Consider the following 27,996-nt stretch of genomic DNA (forward strand, 5'->3'; position numbering starts at 1 on the left):
GATAAACTCCGGGACCAACAAATTGAAGGTAAGGTGTTGGCTTGTTTTACCTCTTCCTTTCTTTCATGTTTTTTTACGTATGGTTGTAACATCCAGATAAAAACATTTGTTATTATAAAGAAGTGTATGTTTTCAGCCATGAGTTGTCAACATATTCAAAATGAGATTAAATCACAGCAGGTGCCTTGTTTTTTCCTCCAAATTTTCAAACCGTCTTCTGTTCTTCAGGGATGGGAGAAAAAAAAATAGTGGAAGGGTTACCGACTGCTGGCCTCAACTCGCATGTGCCAAGGTGGGAGATCATCGAACCAGTTACAGGGTGACACATAGTCAGCACTGCTCTCTCAATAAAATAAAACCCATTTCTTTATGTATGTTAATAACTTATCGGAACATTACACCATTACTTCCTCTGGAATCCATGCAAAGTAATTTTTGTTTGCCAGGGAGACGTTGACAAACATCTTACGAATCCCAGATAAAGGAACTCTCAAGGCATTCTCTGGAACAAGGTGAAAAATTAAAGCAGCAAGACCTAAAGATGAAGAAGTTTGCAGAAGCTAGAAGTTCCAGGAATACAAATGTAAGTTTTTGCACTTTGTGGATAGAAATAAGCATACTTTTTTTAAAAAAAAATCCACAGGGCTTGGTGAAAATATTTGTCTGCGCCATTGATTTCAGTGCTATCTTTTTTATGGTGATCGGCCATTGGAATTATTAAGTGACAAAAATATGTTCACGTGTAAGAGGCTCTCTTCTATACTTTTTTATCATTTGCTTTGTTTTGATTAAGTTTTCTATTCCATAAAAATAGCACCTAGAATTATTTGCTAATTAACTGTTATTTGCAAATTACAAATATTAATGTTTATTTCATTGCTCCTCAGGTCCCAGAAGGACTGTAAAGTAGTTAACTTGTAAATTTTATTAAACCTGAAATATTTGGGGGGGGAGAGCAAGTTACACCTATGGAGTTGTGTATTTTTCTTATTTTACATCACCTGTCTGTCTCCTTAGGCTAATCACAATGATGAGAATGAATGATGATTACATGCAATTGATGAAGATACACTAAACAATGGAACACCGAAACTTAATGTTGTGATTGACTTATTTTGATAATTCTAGCCTCCGCTTCTGTCATGGGGAGATGACAGTGGAACACCATCAATTCCAAAAAGGAGAACCCCTTCGCCTGTGGAGCTCTAACCAAGAACCCCAACACCACCACCCAGAATGTCTCCCGTAAGGGTGCCGAGTCCAGTGGAAAGTGATACTTCCCCCAAGATGCCTTCCAAAATGGAAACAGTTACGCATGTTTCAAGGAAAAGCCGGGTAGAAGAGAGGAAAGTAATTGAGAGCGAGTCATCAGAAGAGGAAGAGGAGGAGGAGGAAGAAGAAGAAGAAGAAGAAAAGGAAGATAACAAAAGTGAAGAATCTTCATCAGGCAGTGTAGAGAGCAAGAGACATGATGAACCAGATTATAAATCTATTGACAGGTAAGTTTGAGCAAGTGTCATCTTTCTAATTACTATTGACCTGAAATCACAAATGTCTGTAAAATTGTTAGATTTTTTTTGTTACATTTACAAATGAAGGGTCAGGAGGAAAAGACAACGTAAGTGAATTTTCTGTTGTAAGCAAAGTAGTTGTGTCATTTCCTGCCAAGTGGATGCTGTACTGGACTTTACAACATAATTTCTTTCGTTTCCTACATTTGACACGTGCATTGATCAAAGCAAATGTTTTATTTGCACTTTTTATTTACATGTTCAGTAATGTTTTGCAATTAAAATTTAATTTTTCCAGTGTTGGCTTTTTTTCTGTGACCCTTCAAATGCAGTTAAAAATACAAATTAATTCTGGATTAGTAAAGTCATAAAGATAAGGGAATTTTTTCTCAAATAATTCCAGAATCCTTTACAGTGGTGCCTCCCATAATGAATACCTGACGCAATGAACATTGCACATAATGAACATAAAAAGTCCCACATTAGGAACCACACATGATTAACCCGTCAGCAGGCATGCTTCACTATCTAACACAAGGAGGCAACATGGCTGCAATTCATGTAAAAAACAATTGCTATAAAAGCACTAAAATAATGGCCGAGCAAGTGTCGACATCAAAGATAATAATGAACTAGATACCCTGTACATACATACATATGTTTTTTCTTTTTATATTCCCAGCAAACTTTTTCAGCATTTTGCAATTTTGGACCGGGCTCAGCAATGGATTGTTCCTATAGTAAGCTATGGGTTTGAATTTTTGTTTTAGGTTAACTTTATGCACAGAAAGGTTAATCAGGACTGGACCTACAGTTTAAAGTGGGATCTGAAACACTATGTGCCTCCACCGGGTCTCAAACCCAGAACTCTGAGTTCAATAAAGCAGATCTTCGAGTAGGCATCTGATCCCTTGACCACAACTAATCTGCGATGCCGCAGCTGTTACGTGCATTCCCAACAGCAGCGGTCTCAGTTGGTTCCTACCAGTTGAGTGGAGAGAATATCTGCCCGTGAACTAAGAAAGAGAGATTACAAGGGGGGTTACCCCTTAATTACATTACTACTATGCCATCGGGGAGGCCAGTAACCTATGGGAAATGGCATCCTGCATAATGTATTCCTTCCTGGAACAGGTAGAGTTCGTAAGATCATTGATATAATGACAATTTCTTCACCATGTCTCCGTGATAAACAACCACAACAAATCTCTAGAAGACAGAGATATGTAATGTAATGTGCGAGCTCGCAATGTGCAAAATATATCTAACAATGAACACCACTTTGAATAATACTGTAGGGCTGCCCATTGATGAGATTTGTAGTAGTAGCAGTAATGTTGTTGTTGCCTTGTAATTAAAGGGTCCTAGGTTTGATACCCTGCGGATGCATATGGTGGTTTGGATCCCACTTTAAAATGTAGGTTCAGTCCAAATTAGCCTATCTGTGCATAAAGTGGTCTTAATACTGTTACCAACAGAGTAGTTTCTATTAATGGACGAGGAATGGAAACGTGGAGGGGGCATTGCTAGTACATCACCTCAACAGGTACATTATTGATATTGGCTCATCTCTACACTTATACATAGCCACATGCCAGCAGTTTATACAATTTAAATATATTTTTTAGGGGTTGGGCCGATATGAAATTTTGGCTGATACCAATAACCGATATTCTACCGATCCGATATAAAATTAGAAATGGTCCTTGAAGAACCAGAAATGTTCATTGATCTCCTTAACAAATGTGTTTTTCGAGGTGATTGCAATGCAAAAGAAGTTGAATATTTAGACATTTACTTTTTCAGAAAGTAGGGCATGGAGATTATCCCTAAATATTACAACAAAATGGCAGAATTTTGCACTAAATTATAAGATATTTATCAATATATCAGATCGGTAAAATAATCGGTAATTTTACCGATAAACCGATACACTGATATGCCTATATTGGCCGATACCGATAGAGTACCGATTAATCGGTCCCATCCCATTTTTTTTTTTGCAGGTTACAAGATGCATTGAAGAGGAACCCACAGATTGTTTCTGAGCTAAGGATTGAATTACAGGCTCTTTTGAACACCAAGCAGCAGGAACTGGGGATTGTGCCAAGTGCAACTGGAATTCCAGAGAAATTATTCCAGCAGAAAATGGCTATTTTACACAACCAGCAGCATGTATTGGCAGAGGTATGCACTTCCTCGTTTAATGTATAATGTAATTTAACATAGATTTACCCAGAGATCCTGATTTGCACCAAAGCAGAACTGACATAATGTGACAGGGTCCTGGCATCTGTTGGCCAAACATCATAACTTCGTTCTCCATTGCTTTGAACATGTCCTATTCTTTCTTTTATCTAAGATTTTTCTGCTGGTGACAGCATTGGCTGGCATAAATGATAAACAATAGTACTAAAGACCCATGTCTTACTGCATTTTTTTTATTGTGTAATACATATTGTTATAAAATTTCATTAAATAATTCTACACCCCTTAAAATTAATGGGAGAATCAAAAAAATATAACAGTTAATACCATTTTTATTATTCATGATAATATAATATAGTTACATAGAAATGAAATGCTTGAAATCCATTTTTTTAGTGGATCAAAAAAAGTCAATACATGGGGTCAGTTGCAAATGAATGTCCATACTGCTCATTGGGTTAATTTGTAACCAATACTTTCTGATATCCATACCTGCGCAAGGGCATTCGTATCAGTTTATTCATTATTTTAATTGCTGGCCTGCAATGGGAAAAAAATATTGATGTTGTTGTATACTATGAAAGGACAAGCAGAAGAAGAGAGGCTGCTAGCCAATATATTAGTATCAACAAATACAGTTGGGACTGCTTTATATGTAACTCAGTTCTGCATAATTCTGTTTTATACATACATTACTGTAGGTTCGGCAAAATATAATTTAGAAATGTGTTAATTAAACCTTATTTGTAAGTAACGAATTTATACATAATTCAGTGTTGTACAGTCATGTTCAAAAAATCTGTCGCATGGATTTTTTCTAAGTCCAACGTCTTACGAAATTATGTTGGTAGCTCTGAAACAAGGAAGTGTTGTGAAATATACGATCCTCCAATCAGAGTGAAGTTCGATTCGGAGGAGCAGGAGGCGTGACTCACGGTCTTGTCCACAGGAAGTTCAACCAATGCAGCATTTCCAAATATGAGATAACGTCCCCATTGGTTAAATATTGTTTCAATAATGCGAATCGGCAGAAAGATTGCGCAAAAGTTTACTTTGTCGTTATAATGCCTTTAATCGTTTCAAATTAGTATTAAATTATCCCAATTATAGTTCATGAGCTTAATATAATGTATTCATGTATGTGTTTGACAATCATATATCACTCATTAGAATAATTTTCACATTGTTTTCACTACGTGAGATGACATTTCATTTACATTTACGATAAAATAGTGGTTTGGGTGTAATAACAGTTTTCATTAATTAATTTAGAGATGCATTTTTATTTGTTGAGTTAATGATTAGGTTAATTCGTTATTTCTCGCGAAAAAAGGGAACCACAGCTGAAAGAAAATACACAACTTGTATTACTGAGGTCAAGAGTTCATTTTAACATCACTTTTTGCACACATAGGCTAATCACGACTCGGGATACATTTACATTGGAATCAAACATTATGCGACCTGACTGGAACTCGGAAAAGGACACACTGATTACAAGACGTCGATACATTACCACTTGGTCTGGCGAACGCCAATAATAATGAGGGGTTGTGGGAGTGGGAGAGGGGTGGCGGAAAGTAGAAAATAAATAGTATTTTTGGGGGGTATTTAATGTTATATTTATACACATACAAACCTAAGAAAATATTTATTTCGATACATGTGTGTGGGGGTGGGGAAGGGGGAAAAGAGAGGGACAGAAAGATATTGGGAGAGATGATTGTGGAAAATGTTTTATTTGACGTTCAGTAATAAAAACAATCAAATCAATGATGATTATCTTATAAATACCATATTTAATGTAAATTTGTTTTAAAAATGGGGGCGGGGAGCTGTTTGTTTTACGTTCAGTGCAGGATAACAAGTGGAGACACATAGTGGTTCGTATCTCACTTTAAACTGTAGGTCCAGACCCCATTAGCCTATCTGTGTATAACGTGGATTTAGAATTCAGTAGAAAATAACGTCGATCTAGTATTTTGGATTTTAGATGCGTTGAGACCACTAAAATTTCCAATTCTTATAATAAGAAACCTGTCCTCATATTACCATTTTGAAAGAGAGAGAGTTAGTTGTAACATCTTTCGTTGTTAGTTTCAAAGAAGACTAATTCAAATAGTAACAATGGGAACGAATGAAGCTTACGAAAAGTTTTTGCCACCGTGCGGATTTGAACCTACGACCATTAGAGTGACAACCCAGTGCGATAACCACTACCCCACGAGTTCGTTCCATCTTACGGCATGATTATGAGTTAAGACCAATTCGTTCAATATGCATTAGAAATATAATCCCCACCCGCATCTTTATAAACAACACACCCAAACGCTCCTTTGTAGCAAATGAAATAAAGGTGGTATGAATGTCACAAAACATTTAAGCAAAATATACTATATTTACGACGCAATCGTTTTACACGGAGAGGCTACAGCTTCGAGAATTGAGATTGTGGTTTGACTGTAATTGTAGGATACCCCATAGGTATCGATAAGCCAAGGCTCTAGTGTGCACTAGATTGGTTCATTTGTAGTGACGTGCTCAGGAATTTTTAAAGAGGTATGTGAATATAAAAATGTGTTAATGCTAATTTTTTAAACAGTGAACTCATAATTTAATATTCTCTGTCCTTCTCATTATCCTACTTAGGAACTAATTAGTATTGCAGGAGTCATACTGAAAAGAAATCTCACGTGACAATGACGAGAAATTAGATTTACGACTGTCAGTCTCCCTTCCACAATCCTACCTAGAGTTATCTTCAACTGGCAACGAGGTGACGTTGGTCAGCACGTCGAACCCTCAGCCGTTATAGAAGATATCTGAAACCAGGTTACACCAGTCACTCGTAGGTCCCCAATTTCCTCACGATGGTGGGTTACCACCGGTCTTATACAGATAACAGGCCGAGAACCCAGAACGACTCGAATCCATGCCGTCCCGCTGCAGTCGGAGTCCAAAGCACAGAGTCTTAGACCGCACCGTTACAGAGGAGTAGTTTTCATATTTTGTTTCTTATAAATGTCGACAATACATTAAATATATTACGCACCAAAAATTAGTGTAAAAAAATAGCCGGTTCTATAAGAGATTCGAACCTTCGATCTTCACTCAACTAGGCCGCTATTTTTAACAATTTCCCATTTTCTCACTCAATAACCTTCGTTGAACGTTTTTCTTAAGAGTCGTTAGCAATCTTGTAAACCTTATTAACCTATCTGCTGTCTATCACAAATGTATTTTACAACCTGGCGTAGATTTTGATGCCTGCAATTTAGAACTTGACTTTCGTGGTAAGTAATTCTCTACCGTCTACTATAATAAATAAATCAAAGTCTACATATCTCATATTTTGTAAATGCGAAATGTCATTGTTAAATGTTACAAACTATTTCTTATTCCACCGTTAGTTCCAGATTTAGCCACAGCATTCTGGAAACCAGCGTGAAACGTGTTTCCCACACTTCCAAGGTCAGGTGAACCCTTATCAGTTGTATTGGATGCCTGTGAACATGTTACTTCATACGTCATGGTACTGTGGTGGATTTCTTCCCCTTCCCCTTTTACCTTGAACGGAAGTTATCCCCGACTGGGCACGACGAATCAATCACAGAAAAGCAGACTGTCTAGTGAATCGCATGCCATGTATTATTTTGAGCTCCTAGGTTTTGGAAAGTCAAATAAAAAAAAGTATGTAACATTAATTCATAATGGTTGACTTCTTTGGGTATTATTTCATGACTCTTTTCTACTTACTCCAATGAAACTTTTGTCTACTGTTTTCAGTAGATTAATAGGTGTTTTGAAACATCTACTGTGTTCAGATTTTCAAAAAGATATAAATACAAAATAATAATAAGGGGGTATGAAATTAATATTTACAGCCAAAATATTAAACTTAATATATTATACACTATACTGAATAAATTAACTTCACTTGCAGTTTCTCTACTGTACTGGTTTCAGTAGATCAATAGGTGTTTTGAAACATCTATGTTAAGATTTTTTTAAAATTTGAATTACAATTTGTGTGCCTGAAAACTTAGGGTATTTTACACCCGTCACGCTATACGGGGTCCAGCCCCTTATCATGACAAAAATAAAAGCGTGTCTGAAAATTAAAATATCCTTACCTGGGTTAAAAGCTGAGCCTGTAAAGCGACAGACAGTCAGCACAAACAAGGACAACACAGATGCAGTCCTACAAAGATTATACTAACAGTAGGTCCAGTGACCAGAGCCTCGTTAGTCTGCAAAATTCAGTGCAGGGTGTACTACATGGAAGTGAGGTTGGTTTAAATTTTAAATAGATATAAAAACAAATTGTTAGTGAGGAGGAATAAAAAGTTATATTTACAGCTAATATGCAGAGCTAAACACACCACAAGGGTGTAAGGGATGACCTTCCACGAAGTATGTACACCCAATTATTGCTTCCACGTAGTACACCCTGGACTTCAGTTTGCAGACGAACGAGGTTCTGGCGACTGGCCCCATGGCCAGTATAATTTTATGTGTTGTCCTGTGTTTGGTCCTTGTGGGTGCTGAGTGCCTCTTTACAGCCTCGGCTTTTAACCGAATTCAGAATATTTTAATATTTTAGTTACAACACGACGTTACAGTTATGTTATTTTAGTTCTGGTAAGGGTCTGGACCCCGTATAAAGTGACAGGTTCAAAATAGCCTAAGTGCTGACGCACCCAAAATTTTGAATTCAAATTCAAATTAAAGCACACTACATGCAATATTACATGTAGTACTGAAGAGAATATTTCACTTGTAGTTCCTCAACTGTAATTACACATTAGGCCTACTGAAAGTGTTCAGTAGGAAATCATTGATTTTGAGTAGATTTCCGAGACACACAGTAGAGTTCTACAATTGATAACAGTAGATTCTGTCTACTGTAAACAGTAGAAATTACGTAGGTTTATAACGACGATGAGAATGAAACAGAGGTAAAAACAATGATAATGAAATGCAGAAGCGACCTGGAGCAAACAGGAACGTAGAATGTCTGGCAGCGAGACGCAAGAGTTGATCAAGCGATTGTAGCGTCAAATTTAGCTTAGAGCTCATAATTGATATTTCTACATGAGCTCAACATACAAGTTACATACAATGAGAGAATTGAATTGAGTTTACATCTCACGTGATATGAGTCGAAACTATTGTTGCACATTGAACTGTGAAGTGAATCAATATTCAATTCGATTAACTAGTGAATGGTGATGTGCTGAGATGTGATGTGCCAAATGGCTGACAGTATAATAACATATGGACACATTGATTTAATATATTTGAACAATCTTATAACGTGCGATTTTGCATGAAATTTTATTACTTGAATCTACATCACTTCATTGCAAAGGCTACAAGGCATTTTATGGGTTGTAAAATTCTGTGTTCGATTCACCGTTCGGTTAACTCTGCGAATTTTATTTCTTATAAAACCGAAAAATTATTTATTGCATTTTACTTATTACGAAAATTCGTATATTATTTGCTTTGCGAAATGTAGAGAATATATTGCTTTTCATCCTTTTTACAAGAATACAACTATGCATGGTGAACAAACAAAAAATAATGTAAAATAAATACTATTCACAAAAGGATGTCAATAGTATTTATTTGTTTTGTTTCTTGATAATTTTCCCTAAAATAAAAATGTATAACTTTCGCTGTACATGACATTTCGTCGAATATGACACATGGATCATTTTTATGCAAATCCTAGTAAAATGATGAGAAATTCAAAAACATATTGTGAAAAATTATTTTCAAAAATAACATTGAAAAATCATTAGAAAGGAGTGTTATTTTTTAAAATATATGTATAACATTTTTATTTCTTTCAATTATTAATTAAATACAATAATTAGTTGCTATATATAATAATAATAGGGGTAATCGAACAGAAGTCAAACTTATAATATTCGGCGTGTAATACTGATAGCCTATCACCGAACCACTTTACCATCATAAAAAAATTGAAGTTTTTTTTAAGGAAATTACTGGCTAGTGCACGCTGGAACCTTGCCATACGAATATCTACCCTACCACTATAAGAAGCCACGTCACAACCTCAATTCTCGAAGCTGTAGCCTCTCCATGTAAAACGATTGCGTCGTAAATATAGTAGATTTTGCTTAAATGTTTTGTGGCATTCATACCACCTTTATTTCATTTGCTACAAAGGAGCGTTTGGGTGTGTTGTTTATAAAGATGCGGGTGGGGATTATATTTCTAATGCATATTGAACGAATTGGTCTTAACTCATAATCATGCCGTAAGATGGAACGAACTCGTGGGGTAGTGGTTATCGCACTGGGTTGTCACTCTAATGGTCGTAGGTTCAAATCCGCACGGTGGCAAAAACTTTTCGTAAGCTTCATTCGTTCCCATTGTTACTATTTGAATTAGTCTTCTTTGAAACTAACAACGAAAGATGTTACAACTAACTCTCTCTCTTTCAAAATGGTAATATGAGGACAGGTTTCTTATTATAAGAATTGGAAATTTTAGTGGTCTCAACGCATCTAAAATCCAAAATACTAGATCGACGTTATTTTCTACTGAATTCTAAATCCACGTTATACACAGATAGGCTAATGGGGTCTGGACCTACAGTTTAAAGTGAGATACGAACCACTATGTGTCTCCACTTGTTATCCTGCACTGAACGTAAAACAAACAGCTCCCCGCCCCCATTTTTAAAACAAATTTACATTAAATATGGTATTTATAAGATAATCATCATTGATTTGATTGTTTTTATTACTGAACGTCAAATAAAACATTTTCCACAATCATCTCTCCCAATATCTTTCTGTCCCTCTCTTTTCCCCCTTCCCCACCCCCACACACATGTATCGAAATAAATATTTTCTTAGGTTTGTATGTGTATAAATATAACATTAAATACCCCCCAAAAATACTATTTATTTTCTACTTTCCGCCACCCCTCTCCCACTCCCACAACCCCTCATTATTATTGGCGTTCGCCAGACCAAGTGGTAATGTATCGACGTCTTGTAATCAGTGTGTCCTTTTCCGAGTTCCAGTCAGGTCGCATAATGTTTGATTCCAATGTAAATGTATCCCGAGTCGTGATTAGCCTATGTGTGCAAAAAGTGATGTTAAAATGAACTCTTGACCTCAGTAATACAAGTTGTGTATTTTCTTTCAGCTGTGGTTCCCTTTTTTCGCGAGAAATAACGAATTAACCTAATCATTAACTCAACAAATAAAAATGCATCTCTAAATTAATTAATGAAAACTGTTATTACACCCAAACCACTATTTTATCGTAAATGTAAATGAAATGTCATCTCACGTAGTGAAAACAATGTGAAAATTATTCTAATGAGTGATATATGATTGTCAAACACATACATGAATACATTATATTAAGCTCATGAACTATAATTGGGATAATTTAATACTAATTTGAAACGATTAAAGGCATTATAACGACAAAGTAAACTTTTGCGCAATCTTTCTGCCGATTCGCATTATTGAAACAATATTTAACCAATGGGGACGTTATCTCATATTTGGAAATGCTGCATTGGTTGAACTTCCTGTGGACAAGACCGTGAGTCACGCCTCCTGCTCCTCCGAATCGAACTTCACTCTGATTGGAGGATCGTATATTTCACAACACTTCCTTGTTTCAGAGCTACCAACATAATTTCGTAAGACGTTGGACTTAGAAAAAATCCATGCGACAGATTTTTTGAACATGACTGTACATATTAATTTTCATAAAATGTAGTTGATTTATACGTAACCAAGCTATAACAATGTCAGAGAGGTATGCATTTCTTGTTGTTACAAAAACACAAGGCGGGTTTCAAATACGAAACAAGACAGGTGGGCATTACGTCAGTCGGTCTCGAGTTGTAAGAAAGACAAGTGTGGCACGGAGAAGGCAAGGAGAGACGGCACGTGGCATGAAATCAGAGGAGAAAGATTTGCCACTGTTGTTCGGAACATGAGATGCATTTTCTTCTCATTGCAATCATGATACGGAAGTACAGACACTGTTGCTGTGCTACTGGTCGGCCATGGAGAACAGAAAGTGAAAAAGTTACATGTTTGACCAGAAAGTTAAATTTATACTGGAAGATATGCTAATGCACATAAACTTAAGAATCAAACTTTTAGATTTGTTAATTTACCACTTTGACAGAAATAACCTGGATAACGAATATCTTGTTCCTAAAAGTAGATACAATTATGTATTAATAATGATATGACATGGTATCTAAATCTGGATTTGTAAGTACTTCTCAGTTATACATATTATTTTCGCACCTTGACAAACGTGTAACTCAGGTTCAACTGTATATATGATACATAGTGGCATCCATTGGCTTGGTTCAAAACCTGGGCTATCTCTTCATACTGTAATGTTCGAATGCGAGGCTCTTTCTTGGATTTTGAAGTGATGCAGGTGCGGATCCACGAGGGGAGGCGATAGGGGCGATCACCCCTCTAAACTACCAGGCTTTTGGATATATTATGCCTAATATTTTTGAAGACTCAAATATTCTGTCTTTTATCGTCAAGTTTAACAGGCTAGATAATATTTTTTTAAAGTTTGATTTAAGTCAGCTTTGTGTTCAAGGCACGTTAATCGGAACTGCACTTAGTTTAAATTTTGATTCGAATATGCAATATGCATTAAAAGGCGGATTGAATCAGAACTCCTTGAGAGAATATTTTTTTTTTGTTTTATTTGTTGATTCAGTTTATTCCTCATACCTAATCAACCAGTTTACGGTTGCAATAGGAGGAATTATGATAACAACATACATTAATGACCATCTACATGGTCGTTCAATATATAAGTTTCCGTATGCTGTAAAACATTTTATTTTTAAGATACATTAGAAAACTATACATACATGTGTAGGAGGATCCTTCCTCACTTCTCTACATAATCCCCATAGAGATTCAGGCATTTGTCCATACCCTTTGCAAGAAAATCAGGGCTCTGGCTATTGAGCACTATTCTCAAATTCCGCTTCACGTCTTCATCTGTTTCGAAACGGTAACCTTGCAATTCAGACTTTAACACCGGAAAAATATGGAAATCACTCGGTGTTAAATCGGGGCTATATGGAGGGTGGGGCAGCCGTTCCCACCCCAATTCTTCAATTTTGTGTTGTGTTTGCACTGCTGAGTGGGGGTGAGCGTTATCGTCAAGATGAATAACACCAGCTGACAGGAGACCTGGTCGCTTATGTCAAATTGCGTTTTTCAGTTTATCCAATTTTTGACAATAACGGTCAGCATTAATTGTTCTTCCTCGTTCCAAAAAGTCCATAAGCAGAACGCCCTTAGCATCCATGCTTCTGAACTCCTTATGACGGGAGCCCACGTTTTCCGAACAAGCATTTACTTTTCGCCCTTGAGCGCATGCACCTTCACGTCTGATAACAAATCGATTGTTGTTCCTTGTAGACGAAGGATGGCGCTTGTCAACCATGTGCATCTTTTTAATGGCATTGCTTTATACAATATTTTGATAGCACAGGGAAACTTATATATTGAACATCCCTAGTACTTAGAGATCCCACGTTCAAATCCCAGCCTTTGCATGAGTGTTCTTTGTGAGTGTTCCGTCATCAATTTCATCATATCATCACTCCTGCTCATCTTCATGATTAGCCAAAAATGTTCAAAAAGCGAAGTAAAATGAACCAAATTAATCAAACCATCTACTGGGTCCCTCCCTATCTTTGCATGCAAACCAATACTATAATCTCTGGATAAATTAATTCCTGTTTAGAGTATGATATATTGTTCATATAAAACAGTTTAAGTGTAAGTGATGAGGTGATGAGGTGAGGCATGCTATTGAAATTTGCCCTTTCCAACTGTAATTTCTGAATCTGCCACTGAAGTGATGTGACATTGTAATTAAAAACACGTACCTTACAATTTACAAATAATTATAAAAATGTCACTGTTTCATTAATACAGAAACAGTATGGAAAGGATTTCAAGTATTTCATGGTTATTGATAAAATATAGAGGCCCATGTTGTGAAATATTTATGTAGGTCTACGTGCGAGAATGAAATACATAATAAAGTTCTTACCTTGAATATTTCATTTGAACAGGAACTCCATTCTTATATTGCTGATGTCTGTGGTAAAATAGTTAGTACAGCGTACTACGATGCCAGGGGTCCTGCATTCAAATCCAGGCCTGGGCATGGCTATTCTTTGTGAATGTTCCTTCATCAATTTCCTTGTATTGTCAGTCATCCTTGTCGTGATTAGCTAAAGTAGCAGAAAAGCAACGCTAAATAAAAAAACTAAAGCAAATCCATTCTGTTCTTCTTTGGGATGCCAGGCTTGCCTATCTTCATGATTTGAAGCTTATCCTCATACAAGCAGAGTAAATGTTTTGTCAATAGTTCGTTAATTATGTTACTCATGTTAATTCACCACACTATGCAGCACAGATCATTCAACGTATATGTCACTCACTCAATACACTAAATAAAATCTGCGCAGTAAGGTACGCAATTTCCCTAAACTTCCTTCAACACGATCCCCAGTCATAAATAAAGCAGACGACGGGTTCAAAACTTTGTCAACCATTGTAAAGCATGGTTGGTTGAAGGTCAGAGCTTTCGCTTCTGCAAGTGTTCAAAGGGGACAGTATTGGCCCAGAGGGGGAAAAAATTGCTGTTACTTTGCCAACTTTTCCCATTCCTGTAATTGTAGTTCTGTTTAAAAAATTCCCTGGGAATAATCCCATGCTGGTTAGCAAATTGGCATCGCTGTAAGGTATTATCTCCGTTGTAAAATGAAGACTTCCTTGTCCAATGCTTAGGTTTGGAAGCCACTACAAATATGTCCAGGCGCTGGTCGGGAAGGAAGAAGCCTGGTGATAGCTTTAAAGGAAAGGATCCCATGTGTAGATACACCAACACATTTGAATCCTTGGCACGGGAGCAGTGTCGCTAGTTAAATACTATTGTTACTTGAGAGTGAAACATCAGTCACATTTGCTAGTCGATTATTTTCTGAATTTAGTCTGGCCTTCAGAGATAGCCTAGCTACCCTAGAATATATGCACCTGGTGGCATCAGATTATAATGATAATGTAACATTTAGACACATTCATATACCAGTTTATACCATATAAATGTTACTGATTATTAATATTAACTACTTTCAGAAACATGAAGATTTCTTAAAAATAAAGGAAACAGTGGAAGAGGAGCTGAACAAAAAGGTTGGAAGAAAAGGAAAGAAGCCGAGGAAGGAAATTGCAGCCGAAGCAGAGAGTCCAAAAACATTTTCCAAGTTCATGGGCAACATGAAGTTGAAAGCTTTCAATGTGCTCAAAAAATCCAGAGAGACTTCCTTCAGCAACAGAAGTTGGTGAAAAGTTACTGTGTTATGTCTCAAGCTTTACAGACACACAAACAGATATATTTTTGTAAATTAGGCACACACAGGAGATGTACTACTGTGTGCCTAATCTACAATAATTAACATCTCTATGCTGGGAGGAACCAGGCAACGTCGAAGTCTACTGTGTTTCAAAGGCAACAGATCCCGTTGCACTAGCACTGGCAGAGACGATTCCATGCAGGTAAAATAGCGATAGCAAAAAATCAGGCGAGGTCAGGCTGGCTCGGTAGCTCGGTGGTTAGAGCAATGGCACATGCCAGAGACCCGGGTTCGAGTCCTGGTCGAGCCTGCATTTTTCGCTGAAAATTTCTACGTAGATGTATTGTTGTTCTTACACTTAACTTATTAGGTATTGTTGTACTTATATATACAGTCTTCGGCAAAAAAAATATCTGTGGCTGGTTTTTCTCGATGATTTTTAAGGGAAGGAATTCCACTGATATTGGTGTTTCTTATTTCACTTATTGAACAGAATTCCGACTGGCCCAGAGCTCCTTGAAAAATCAAACAATTTTGGAAAAATGTTCAAAAAACAGGAAAAGTCATGGAAATTGAATGAAATATTGGGCTTCCCAGGATTACAGACTGAAGAACCTATTTCACATTTTTCTCCAAGTTTCTTGGCTGTAGATATTTTCTTTACATTTTAATTTTCATTTATTTTCACCAATTCTGAGGGGTTTTAATTGGTGACCCTTCCAAGTAGTACACCCAAATGTCAACCTCACTTCCAAGTAGTACACCCTGGACTGCATTTTACACACTAATGAGGTTTTTTTCTTGACCTAAGGCCAGTAAAATCTTCTGTAGGGCTGTGTGTGTGTCGTCCTGAGTTTTGTTTTGTGTGTGCTGAGTGCCGCTTACAGCCTCAGCTTTTAACCCGAGTAAGAATATGTTACTCTGACATTGTAGTTATGTTATATTTTAGATATGGTAAGGGGCTGGACCCCGTATACATCATCCTTCGTCTTTTCCTGCCTCTGGCTGGGTCAGCATAGAAGTCAAGCATCTCCACTTTTTCCTGGTCTTCCACCGTATATATAATGAAAAATAGCCTAAGTGCTTATTTGAAGTAAGCCTTGTCACTTCTACCCTGAAGATGAGAGTGTCGTTAGCTCTCGGAAGCTTGGAATCTTTTCCACAACTCACATGATCAATAGCCCAAGAGAATCTTTTCTTGAAAACTTAACGTTTAGTATGTTTGTATATTAAAACATTATAAGTTTTTGGTTATGTAGCGTCGTATTTGGCTAATCACGACGATGAGTGCGAGTGATGATATGATGAAATTGATGAAGGGACACTCAAAGAACACCCATTCCTAGTCCAGCGTTCAAACCTAGACCCTAGCATAGAACCACTGCACCATGGAGGTTGGCTGTTAATGCATTAGAAAATGGCCTGGGAAATTTATATATGTTTGGAAAAATGATCAGGAATCGTTGACCCACCCACTGCATAAAAAAAATGAATTTATGTGAGGCAGTTGTCACACTATTCAACTTGTACATGTTTGAACCTCGAACCTATTACAAGGCGACAATATTACCACTACGTCATCAGGGAGGACCCTACAATGATTGTTGTTATTATTTCTGTAGTTGGATACACTTTTAAATGGAAGCATTTATTCAAAGTCAGAAGTATTTCACTTGTTGTCTACAAGAAGGAATCGTGCACAAATATAAAGATTGTTTCTAAATTCTCTTGCACTTTTTCTTACAGAAAAGAAATCAAGCAAAAGGCGAGATCTAAATAAAGGACTCCATATGCACCACAAAAAACCTCATAAGCACCATTCGTCCAAGTCAACTGTACATTCTGTCTCACCCCAAATTATTACGTCCACACCTGTAAAGAAACGGCACGCCATCATGAGGAAAATGTGGAGAAGGTAAGCAAATTATAATAGTATATTTCTGTAAAATGTTGCTCAGCAGTCTACGGAAAGTCGTACAATTTTATCAAAGTAAATTAACATGAAACTCTGCAAAAAGAGAGAGATAGAGGAAAAGTAGTTGAAATCCCCACTCCATCACATTTTTGGCTCAGTTTGAGAAACTTGTTAACTTAAGTGATGCCCTATTTTTGGCATTATTAAAATGGCTGGTCTTGCATCTTGGCCATGCTGTCTAAAGCATCAGGTTTTGGGCTCTTCCTATGGAATGCACGCAGGATCGAGTCTTCTGGGGGGGAAACATAACTTTTCTCCTGAGATTTTGGCCTGTGTATGGAACTGACTGCCACGCATCATCGAGAGAAAATTGTGCAGCTATGAATGAGTAGCATAACCTGGTCATGAAAACCTACAACAATAACTAGGGGTTCGTCGTGCTGACCCACAGTGACAACTTTCTTTCTTTTGTCTCTCTCATATATATATATATGGTGGCCGCGGTGGCTCAGTCGGTAACTCGTCTGACTACCATGCTAAAGGTCCCGGGTTCGATCCCCGGCCGGTTCAAATCCGGGAACTTTTCTAACGATGGAAGCGGCCCCGGCGCCCACCCAGCGTCGAATAACATGGGTACCTGGGGGAAACCCTGGGGGGTAAAGGCGGTCAGGGGCGTGATGCTGATCACATCACCCCACTTACGACCGGATCAAGAAAGTGTGGGGCGTTACCCCCACACCCCCTATACGCCTTCATGGCGTGGTGCTAAGCACAGGGGAGCACTTTACCTTTTTACCTTTTTTTATATATATATATATATATATTATTAGTATTTACTATTAGAATTTTATTATATATTTTCTTGAAAACTTTTAGCCCAGCATAATGACTATATATAACTTACCATAAAAATTGTGTGTTTAATTATCAACATTTGCATGTTTTTGAAACTATACAAGAATTCTTAATTCTCTTTTTTAATAGGAATGTTGATTTAGACCCTGCCGAAGCTTCGAGCAAAGAAAACCTGCCAGTTTCCGATGATGAGCTGGAAGAGGTCTTGAATGCCAAATTTTTCTCCAGGCTTTCTCCGGAGAAGCACAAATCCCAAGATGCTTCACCAAGCAAAGAAGTAAAGAAGCCCGGTTCCGAGAGGTCCATATCTGGAGGAAAAGTATCAGAGCCACAGAAAAGCACCGTGAAACCTCTCCGCGATAGTAGCAATGTGAGGTCTAGTCAAGTTCCCCCACCATGGAGCATGTACGACAATATAGAGAGTTCCCTGAAGAGCCCTCGGTCCATTCAAGACAAGAAAGGACAGTTTAAGTCTGTGACATTTGCCGATGACCTGAATGATGTCCAGAGTGAAGACTGGGATAGTCAGAGGTGAGTGTACGTAAAATGTGACGAGAAGAATTTATCAATACTTGTAAAGTTCCATGCCATACTGGAGGTTATACAGCACCAAGCTCTGGCTGCCTTTTATTAATTTATTGGTTAACTTGGCAACAAAAACAAGTAATACAAAATAAGGGTGGACAAATATAAAATATTTGCAGTTACGATAACCTAGGCTGAGCCGATGTATCGGTATCAGGAAGTATCAGTTGGAATTTATTTGCAGATACTTATCCGGCATTTTGGTGACGAAAAATGCCATACAACAATTTCACACAGTCTATTTTACTTACATGAAATTTTGAAAATTTCGCACTTCCGCATTGCACAATTTAATGGTTAAATCCTATTAATTTCGAAGATCCACTGTCTTCATTCACAAAAGGGTACAGCATTTGAAGCGGAGATGGTACTGCGTCACTGCATTGTTTGTTCCCAGGTGGCGGTAGTTGCGATTTCTCCCATTCAGCAGCGCTGGCGTGCGCCTCCTGGTTTGCGTTGTTTGCTTCCTGCTGTCAGGTGGCGTTGTCAGTTGGTGGTTGGGGGGCTGGGCTGTGCTGCTCAGCATGGTGCAGTTCCTGTTTCCCGCATGGCTGGAGGGGGTCGAGTATGTGCACCACATGTTTTCTTTTTCGGGTCAGGGATCTTCGAAATTAATAGGATTTAACCATTAAATTGTGCAATGCGGAAGTGCGAAATTTTCAAAATTTCACCTAAGTAATTTTAAACCGCGTTTACCACAACCATCATGACAGTCTATTTATCCTGGAAATTATGCAAAATGTGAAATTTCTTTTCATTTTAATTAGTTTTGTGTAAAAAACGTAGGAGGAACAGTAATAAAAAGGCAAAACATTGGAAGTTTTGAAATTTATATTTTTATGTGTGCCGTGTTTTCTCTTTGAGTTCCTGCTCTGTGATTGGTAAGACGAACAAAATTTACTGATCACTAGCCTCGGAAGTTGACCTAAAAATAATTTTCGCTATTAAACTGAAAGTGATTTTTCTCATAAATTACAAGAGAGTTGTTGAATAATTCAATAAAACCTGTTGTTTGGTGCTTTAAACTACCAAAACAAATGGGGGGGGGGAAGGAATTTAGTGCTAATGTAGTATTCTTTACTTTTACTTTAACGTTACATAAAATACACCAGGAGGTTTTTCTGCATGTCATTCAAGTCCTTGCACAATACAGTAGTTGGCCAGCGTCTGAAAATACAATTGTGTTTTGTGTGCATAATTATTTTATGTTGTGACTAATTATTCTTTAAAACACCAGATTAAAGTGATGATAGTGGCCAGTAAGGGAACCTCAGGAGGCTTCACCCAAAGTAAATAATTTAAGTTTACCACAGTTAATTATTTAACCAATTTCAGTTTAAAAAATATTGTGCTTTTGCATTGACCATATTAGTAAATTTAAATATGTAAGTTGTGCTAGCAAATACTATAAAATAAACAAGGCTGAAAAATGGAAAATAAAAACATTTTCTTGATCTAACTGAAGGAAAACAGACTACTGTCAGGTTTTGCCTAGTATTGTCTTCAAGGCCCAGATAAAAAGATGACTTTTCATTAACTTCCGAGCCCTACTGGTAACCAATATTTCACTGATCTTATATAACATTTTAAAATGTCCATAAAGCACAGGAATGGTTCATTAACCTCCTTAATTAATGTATGGGTTTTTGCTTTGAAATACAGGACTGCATATTTAGACATTTTTTTTGTCCAACTAAGGCATATGCACTATATGTTCATAAACATAGCACAATGGAAGAATTTTGCATCACAGAATTTCCGCACACCTGGTAATCTCAGATAATTTTTAATATATATATATATATATATATATATATATAAATTTCAGGGAAAATCCTCCAATTGATCAATATGTACTAGGGATGGGACCGATTAATCAGTACTCTATCGGTATCGCCCAATATAGGCATATCGGTGTATTGGTTTATCGGTAAAATTACTGATTATTTTACCGATCCGATATATCGATAAATATCTGATAATTTAGTGCAAAATTCTGTCATTTTGTTGTAATTTTTGTGGATAATCTCCATGCCCTAATTTCTAAAAAAGTAAATATCTGAATATGCAATTTCTTTTTCACTGCTAGTCACCTTGAAACACACATTTATTAAAGAAGTCAATGAACATTTCAGGTTCTTCATGGACCATTTCTTATTTTATATTGGATCGGTAGAATATCGGTTTATCGGTATCGGTAAATTTTATATCGTTACTTTATCGGTATCGGCCAAAATTTCATATCGGCCAATCCCTAATATGTACTAATGAAGCACGTCTATTTGTCAAAGTGTGAAAATATTTAATGTTCGGTAAATTATTTGTTTGCAATTTTATTTTGTGAACTGCAATACAGTTTGAAAAGGTTTTTAACTCCTAAACCTTTTTCCTTAATTATATGCACATGTAGATGTCATTTTATTCTTGCATTAGTTTTGTTAGCGCTATCAGAAAGTAATAATGTTAATAATAATTAGGGATGAATTGATACGAAACCTTTGCCATACCAATAAATTGTTGATATAAAATTTACTGATAGTGATAACAGATCCAATTGCAAATGCACCTTGAAGAACATTCACCTCCTAAATTAAAATATTTAACTTTATAAAACTATAACATATGAATAATATTTTTATACATAAAGTAACAATGTACTAAATTACAGGCACTTTATAAATGCATGTAGTCAGTAAAATTATTGGAAATTTTACTAATAAACCAATTCACTGACATTCCTATATCAGCTGATACCGAGATTAGATACCAATGAATGTCCCATTTCTAATAATAATAATAATAAAGGTGAGGGAAAATAGAACAGGCCATTGTAAAATGAATTAAAAATAGTAATTAACTGTGTATCAAGTACTCTGAAAAAATTAAGGATTCTAGAAAATTCTGTGAAATCTCATGGAAAATACATGTGGAGGTTCTGTGAGAACCTTGTATCAGATTGGTAAAAACATCAGTAATTTCACTGATAAACTGTTACACCTGTATTGCCTGAAACCAATATAGTATAAATTAATAACAATAGATGGAGGCATGAATATTCGTTTTTGACAGAAACATGAAATGTGAAATAACACACTGTAATGTTCATTTTTCATATATTTGAAAGGTGCGAGGTGCATTTTCCTACCATGTTTTGTCACGAAATGATGCAAAAATAGCTCTTAAACATGGAATTTAGTTTATTTACCAATGCAACACTTTCTGAAATCTTAATTATCCTGCAAGTTACGCAATTCATGGAGAATTCATTCATTCTGTTGTTGATGTTCGAGAAGCAAAAATGGCCTCCTTTCGACAGAAATAAACTTAATACTCTGATTACTACATAAATGTGCTATTTCTAGGGAAATGTTTATTTTGTTTAGGAAGTGTACTTTTTAGGGTTTTATTCCACATTTTAACACCGAAATGCCATTTTATTTACCACTTTTGATCCCGAAACATGCCTACTTTTTAAACTGGAATCTTGATCTTTTATTCACCATAAATCTGGGGCCCTAACAATACAACACAATTGATACGAAGCTATGTTACATGTAAAACATTGTTTTTGTTATTTTGGAGTTTCAGTAATTCTGCATGTTTTTATCGCCTGTTGCAGTGAAAGTGGTAAAGGAAGTGATGTGGTAGATGCCACCATTCCTACGAATTCACAAATAACCAGTGTATTCAGGTCAAGAATATCTCCGAAGATAAAAGAACTGGAGGAAAGACTAGATGACCAGGTAAGTTGGCATTATAGAGGTTGTTACCATGCAACACTGACAGATTTCCACAGCACGAGAACAAGCATGTTCTCTTTGTAGAGTTTTGATTATTCAGGGTGGCAACTCTAGGACGATGACAAAATTCAAGTGTAATTCCCGGTTTTCAAGGTGAACTTTACAAAAATTCAAGGGTAGATATTTCTGTATTTCAACCTCTCATCACTCGCACACATACACACACAAAAATATTAACAATATAAAGGGTATGTGTGATTCCAATGTATCCATTAGGGATGTGACGAAGCTGAAAATTTACCGATGCCGATGTGCTCACCGATAATTTTTGGAACCGATACCGATGCCGATATTTAACCGATTCCGATACATAAGATTATTAAACAGAAATGGGATGTTATTTTCAGCATGACAAAAATAAATTTGCTATGTACATTTCTATTGCATATCATATGTATATACATATATATTTTCAAGAGATGCGAAAGTACATTTGCATCTACAAAATGTTATGTGAACCTTTAAGAAGAACATGGATTCTCTAGAGATTAAACATTAGTACACAAGCAGTTCTTTGAAATGCAACATGAATTCCTGTTCTGCCAGATTGAACTTCAGAAACACGAGATTTGGAAGCACTTCAGGAAGTAACCTACTTCTTCTCTTATCACAAATCTGTTCAGCAACACTGAACACTCAATCACTGAATACTGATGCAGCAGGTATGCCCAAGTATTTTCTCAGGACTTGCTTCAGGTTTGAATATTCATTTTTGAATTTCCAATACAACAACAGATCCTGGTTCAGCAATGTACTGTTTTATTTTCGATTTATAGTTAGGTTGATCCTCTGAATGAGTTTGCAATAATTTTATTACAAAAACTCTACAATAATGACGAATCATAACCAAATTTTCAATGAATTTTACAAAACTAGAATATAAAACTTATTAGAAGGTAAAAACTCTAGTATAATCTGTACCGGTTTAAATATCGGATTTTTGCCGATTCCGATACCGATGCCGATGTGTCAATTTCGGCCGATTTTTATACATCTGTAATCGGCTTCGGCACATCCCTAGTATCTATCAAACTCAAATTTACCTAGTCAACTTCAAGATATCTTAGTTTGCAATAATCTTGTACCTGTCAGATAGATCATTGTTCTGCAAAGAACACTAACCAAGTAAACGGATGGAGATAGTTCTGTTTTATTTTCCACGCAGCTTCCTTTTTCCTTCCTCAATAAAAATAAAAGCTAAACTGTGAAAAACTTGCCTCGGGGCACTTATAAATATGTATAAATTCAATTGGATTAATAAAAATTGCACTTTTTCACGTCTGAGAAAAATTCACGTATAATTCCAAGAGCCAATAATTCACACATAATTCCCGGTCATGTTTCTACACTACAAACCCTTGAAAAACTGCATTTTCTATCCTGTATTCATGCAGCAATACATTACAGTTTTATGTTTGCCACTGACATTTATTTATTTATTTTTATTGCATTGAAAACAATATGCTATGGAAACAATATGATGTAAAGGAACCTCACTGTTCTGGAGTTGCTGCTGGTAACATTGAGAAATTCCTATTATCACATTTAGACTAAAAAGGAAGAACATAGGCTTATATTTATAGAGAGAGATATAGAAAAATATTGAATCGATAAAAATTGTCACCCGGAGTTCTGTTTTAAGTCCACTTTATGCAAAGATAGAATAATCATGAATGGACCTACAGTTTATAATGGGATCCAGACTGCTATGTACCTCCACTGGGGATCAAACTGGGACCCCTTGATCAGGATGTACTACGCCATCGGGAGGCTCCAATAAAATTACATGTTCCTTAATGTTTTTTTTTTATGTTATTTTGAGCTCGATAATGCATTTTTAGACCTTTTTTTTCACATGCATTAATCACTTTTGCTTTCTCAACAATACATTGTAGAGGGTAACCTCTTGTTTTGTGTTCCTTTAACTCTTTCGCTGCTGCAAGCAACTTCAGTCGATTTTTTTTCAATATGGGTAACTTACAGAAAGCGACTGCAGTTGATTTCAAATATTGCCATCGCTGCTGATGTCAAGCGAAGTTACCAGAACATGCTGCCATCTAGAGTCTGGCATTCGAACTGTTTACTAAAGATAGAAATAACCGACTTTGGTTCTGAACAAATTAAAAACTTGTACTGCTGTGTGTATGTAAACAACAATGGCAACAAGATCATTTATCCGCTCAGTGGTTTCAAAAGAGGTTGGAAGTACATATACTTTTTTAGTTGTCAGCCCTCATTTTGCTACCTTTTCCTGCAGTTGACATTCTCTTTTTTCTTCGGAATACTTGACCAAAAGGAAGGGTTATGACCTCTACCAACCCCCACCCCCCCCCTTTTGGACACCCCACTGTATCCACTTCATTAACAATGACAATCTAATACCAAGGGGGACTCCCAGCTATGGCCCTTTGTTCAAAGATAGTGGTAGAATTCATATCAGTACTTTAGGATACTTCTTTTTTTTTTTACAAATATATGCAATTCTGAAAATTTACACAGCAGGGCAAAATCCCGTAGGGAAAGAGTTAACAATTGCAAATAACCATGGTTCACCAATAAAATTGAAATTAAGTTGAAAGTAAGAAGAAAAATGCAATAGAATCAGTGGCGTGCCCAAGCGGGAGTTGGTGGGGGTTATAACCATCTCCTTTGGCCCAGTATTCCTAAAAAAGAGAAGAACATGAAAGGTAGAAATAGATGGCAAAATGAGTGCTAACTACCAGAAAAAGTGTAGGTAACTCCCTCCCTTTCAAAATTCCTGGGCATACCGCTGAATAGAATGTTAAACAAAAAATAAGAAAATTAATAAGTTAATATTTGCAGTAAATTTCGGTTCCTTTCTTTTTTTTATATATATATATATAGTACCTTTTAAGTGCTTACTTTAGGGACATTCCACGGAAAGTGGTCCTACTCCATGTAAATAACAAAATAAATTGAAAATTATTATTGTTTTTAATTGTGTTAAGGTCTAAATGTTTGTTAATGCATATATTTTGCATATTTCACCAACAAAACTTACTACCATCTGTAACCTATATGCTTCACAGACAAATGAAGTCAAACTTTGCTACTGTTTTTAAGTGTCTCACATGTAACTCATTTCTGCTAATGCTTCTCAGGCATTCAGGCTGTCATCATACTCAATTTTTTTTTGTTAGTTAGCAGACATCAAAAATTACATAAATTACATCATAATTCTATGAAATTGTTTCATTACGAATATTTTAATCTAACGTGTCTAAAACCTTTCATGTTATTTGTGAAATGGCATACATAATTAGTTTATGACAAAAACCCAAAATGTGAAATAACACATTGTAATATTAATTTTTCATGTTACTGAAAGGTGCGAGGTGAATTTTCCTACCCTATTTTGTCACGAAATGAACTGCAAAATGCTAAATATACTCTTAAAACACAAACTTTCGAGTTTATTTACTGACGCAACACTTTCAAATGTTTAAATTATCCTGAGAGTTATGTTAATCATGGAAAATTGATTAATTCTGCTGTAAATATTGGAGAAGCAAAAATTGACCCCTTTACACAGAAATAAACTTAATACTCTGGTAACGACATAAATGTGCTTTTAGAAGGAATATGTTTATTTTGTGTAATAAGTGATTTTTAAATCAAATTTAGAATTATAGTCTCATTTTTAAAACCAAAATGTAATTTTATATACCGCTTTTGATCTGCTTTTTCACTGCTATAACACCAACATTTAACTTTGTTTACCGCTTTTGAACCCAAAATTGACTGTTTTTGTACTGAAATTTTGCTTTTTTTATTTACCAAAAATATGTGCCTCTACACATACATAATGCTAGAATGCCCCTTTACACGTTTTCAGTGCCCATATAGTCACACCCTGGTAATTTTCAAATTTATTTACACCAGCTGATCCAAACTCATCTGATACACACACTCTGTGTACTTACAGTTAACCAGAAAAAGAACAAAGCCAACTGGAGGAGTGGATGCTTTCCAGTTTGAAGATATTTCCACTGGCATTACTGCCTCCGAGAAAGAAAATGGATTTTCCCATGCAAAGTGAGTTTTAATCTGACTATCTCTATATTTCATCTGCTGGCAATTATTCTAGGGAAGTGTAAATGGATTTTCATTTTGTAATTACCTGTTTCTAGTATAACTTAATAACAGGCTAATAGTTTTGGGAAGGGTAATTGCACGAACTATCAACATCACTTCACAAAAATGCATGGTGTTAATTGACAGGTATATTTTGAATGTATGACCCATTGAGACCATAAAAAAGTTTTCGAGCATCCATTCAAAAACCATGGGACAAATCTTTCCCACAAAAGAAGTTTGAAATGAGATCTATCAAATGAGGTGTCACCCGACCCTCTTCACCATTTTAACTTTTGAGTTCTTCCTTTCCATTGTAAATAACGCCTCTCAACTTGTCCCATCCATTCGTGAAGTGACATTGATAGTTTTGGCAAAATTCTAAAAGTCGCGCAACCTAGACTGAACATACAAAAATATAGGTAGGTCAAGTACCTGTACAGCAAATATCAAATCTTTTCTTTCATCTGGGCATTGATTGAATAACAGCCAGATGCCGGGCACACCTGGTACTACTGCCTTCTGACATGACATCTAGTAATTTCGAAAGAACATACTTTTGTGAATATGCTCAAATTAACCTCATAAAATTGTCTGTACTGCATAATGGTGTAGGTGTAGTATGTCTCCACATTTAATCACGGCAGTATGTCTCCACATTTTTTCTCTCCATACGTCATGGTGAACCACGGTAGGTAAATACAACATACACATCTTGGTTTTCTTGTGTTTCCTTTACCAAACCTAATGTGGTTAACAAGAAAGTAAAGGAGAAAATATACACAAATAAAGAACTTGAAACATACATACATATCACACCTACATTCTTCCAATGTGGAGACATACTACACCTATACCATGCATAATATGCACAAAAATTAATCTTTCTTTTATCTATTCGATAGATACGCAAACAGACCATTGATAACTCCATAGCTGTCTTTTATCCGTTTGTTTTTACTTCATAAAAAAACTTTTTTACATCTTAGTAACTTTTACTGCATACTGAATGTTCATGTAGAACATGACTCTCTTGTTTAATGTTTAAAAAATATCCAAATAAAGTTAATACCCAGTGTAACTTTCCATGTCATTATCTGATTTTGTACAAAAGTTATGTACAATAAAAATCTCGGTTGCGTGACTTTACAGACACCCTGTAGAACCACATTTCTCCATTAATTTGTAGATAAAAAGCTCCAATTTAGCCCTCGTATATCTTAATTTTTGTCTCCCTCTTTTCAGGAGCACACCCAGCACTTCACTAATTTGGGGTTCTCCGAGAAAGGTTTCTGCCGAGATAGCGGCAGCACCAAAACCTTTGCAAAGAACCAGCATAAAAGACAAGAACGCCACACCTGAGCCTCCACCGAGAAAGACCATGGAGCCAGTCGATAACGATTCCTGGGATCTCGAAGACTTAGAGGATTACTAAAAACTAGTTCATAAAGGAATCATATAGTGTCCGCTGAATCATTTTGCCATATCATTAAATCTGTATTTCCTGACTGGAATTGAATTGTGTTCCAGTATAAGCCATTTCTCTTGTCATGTTTTAGATAAACTTGTAATTTATTTTTATATATATATAAAATTTATATGTTTTA

At 36.1% G+C, this 27,996-nt stretch overlaps 1 protein-coding gene across 1 annotated transcript; it reads left to right on the forward strand.

Moving 5' to 3' along the window:
• Positions 1-1,592: 1,592 nt before the first annotated feature.
• On the forward strand, positions 1,593-27,996 carry LOC145996737 (uncharacterized). The gene is made up of 8 exons (XM_083133264.1): positions 1,593-1,618; positions 3,518-3,698; positions 14,922-15,123; positions 16,886-17,054; positions 18,039-18,440; positions 22,114-22,237; positions 26,241-26,350; positions 27,635-27,996. The coding sequence occupies exons 1-8, from the start codon at positions 1,593-1,595 to the stop codon at positions 27,822-27,824; spliced, it is 1,404 nt and encodes a 467-aa protein (XP_082989390.1). The 3' UTR covers positions 27,825-27,996.

This window comes from Lepisma saccharinum, chromosome 13, assembly GCF_977018435.1.
Source record: "Lepisma saccharinum chromosome 13, izLepSacc3.1, whole genome shotgun sequence".
NCBI lineage: Eukaryota > Metazoa > Arthropoda > Insecta > Zygentoma > Lepismatidae > Lepisma > Lepisma saccharinum.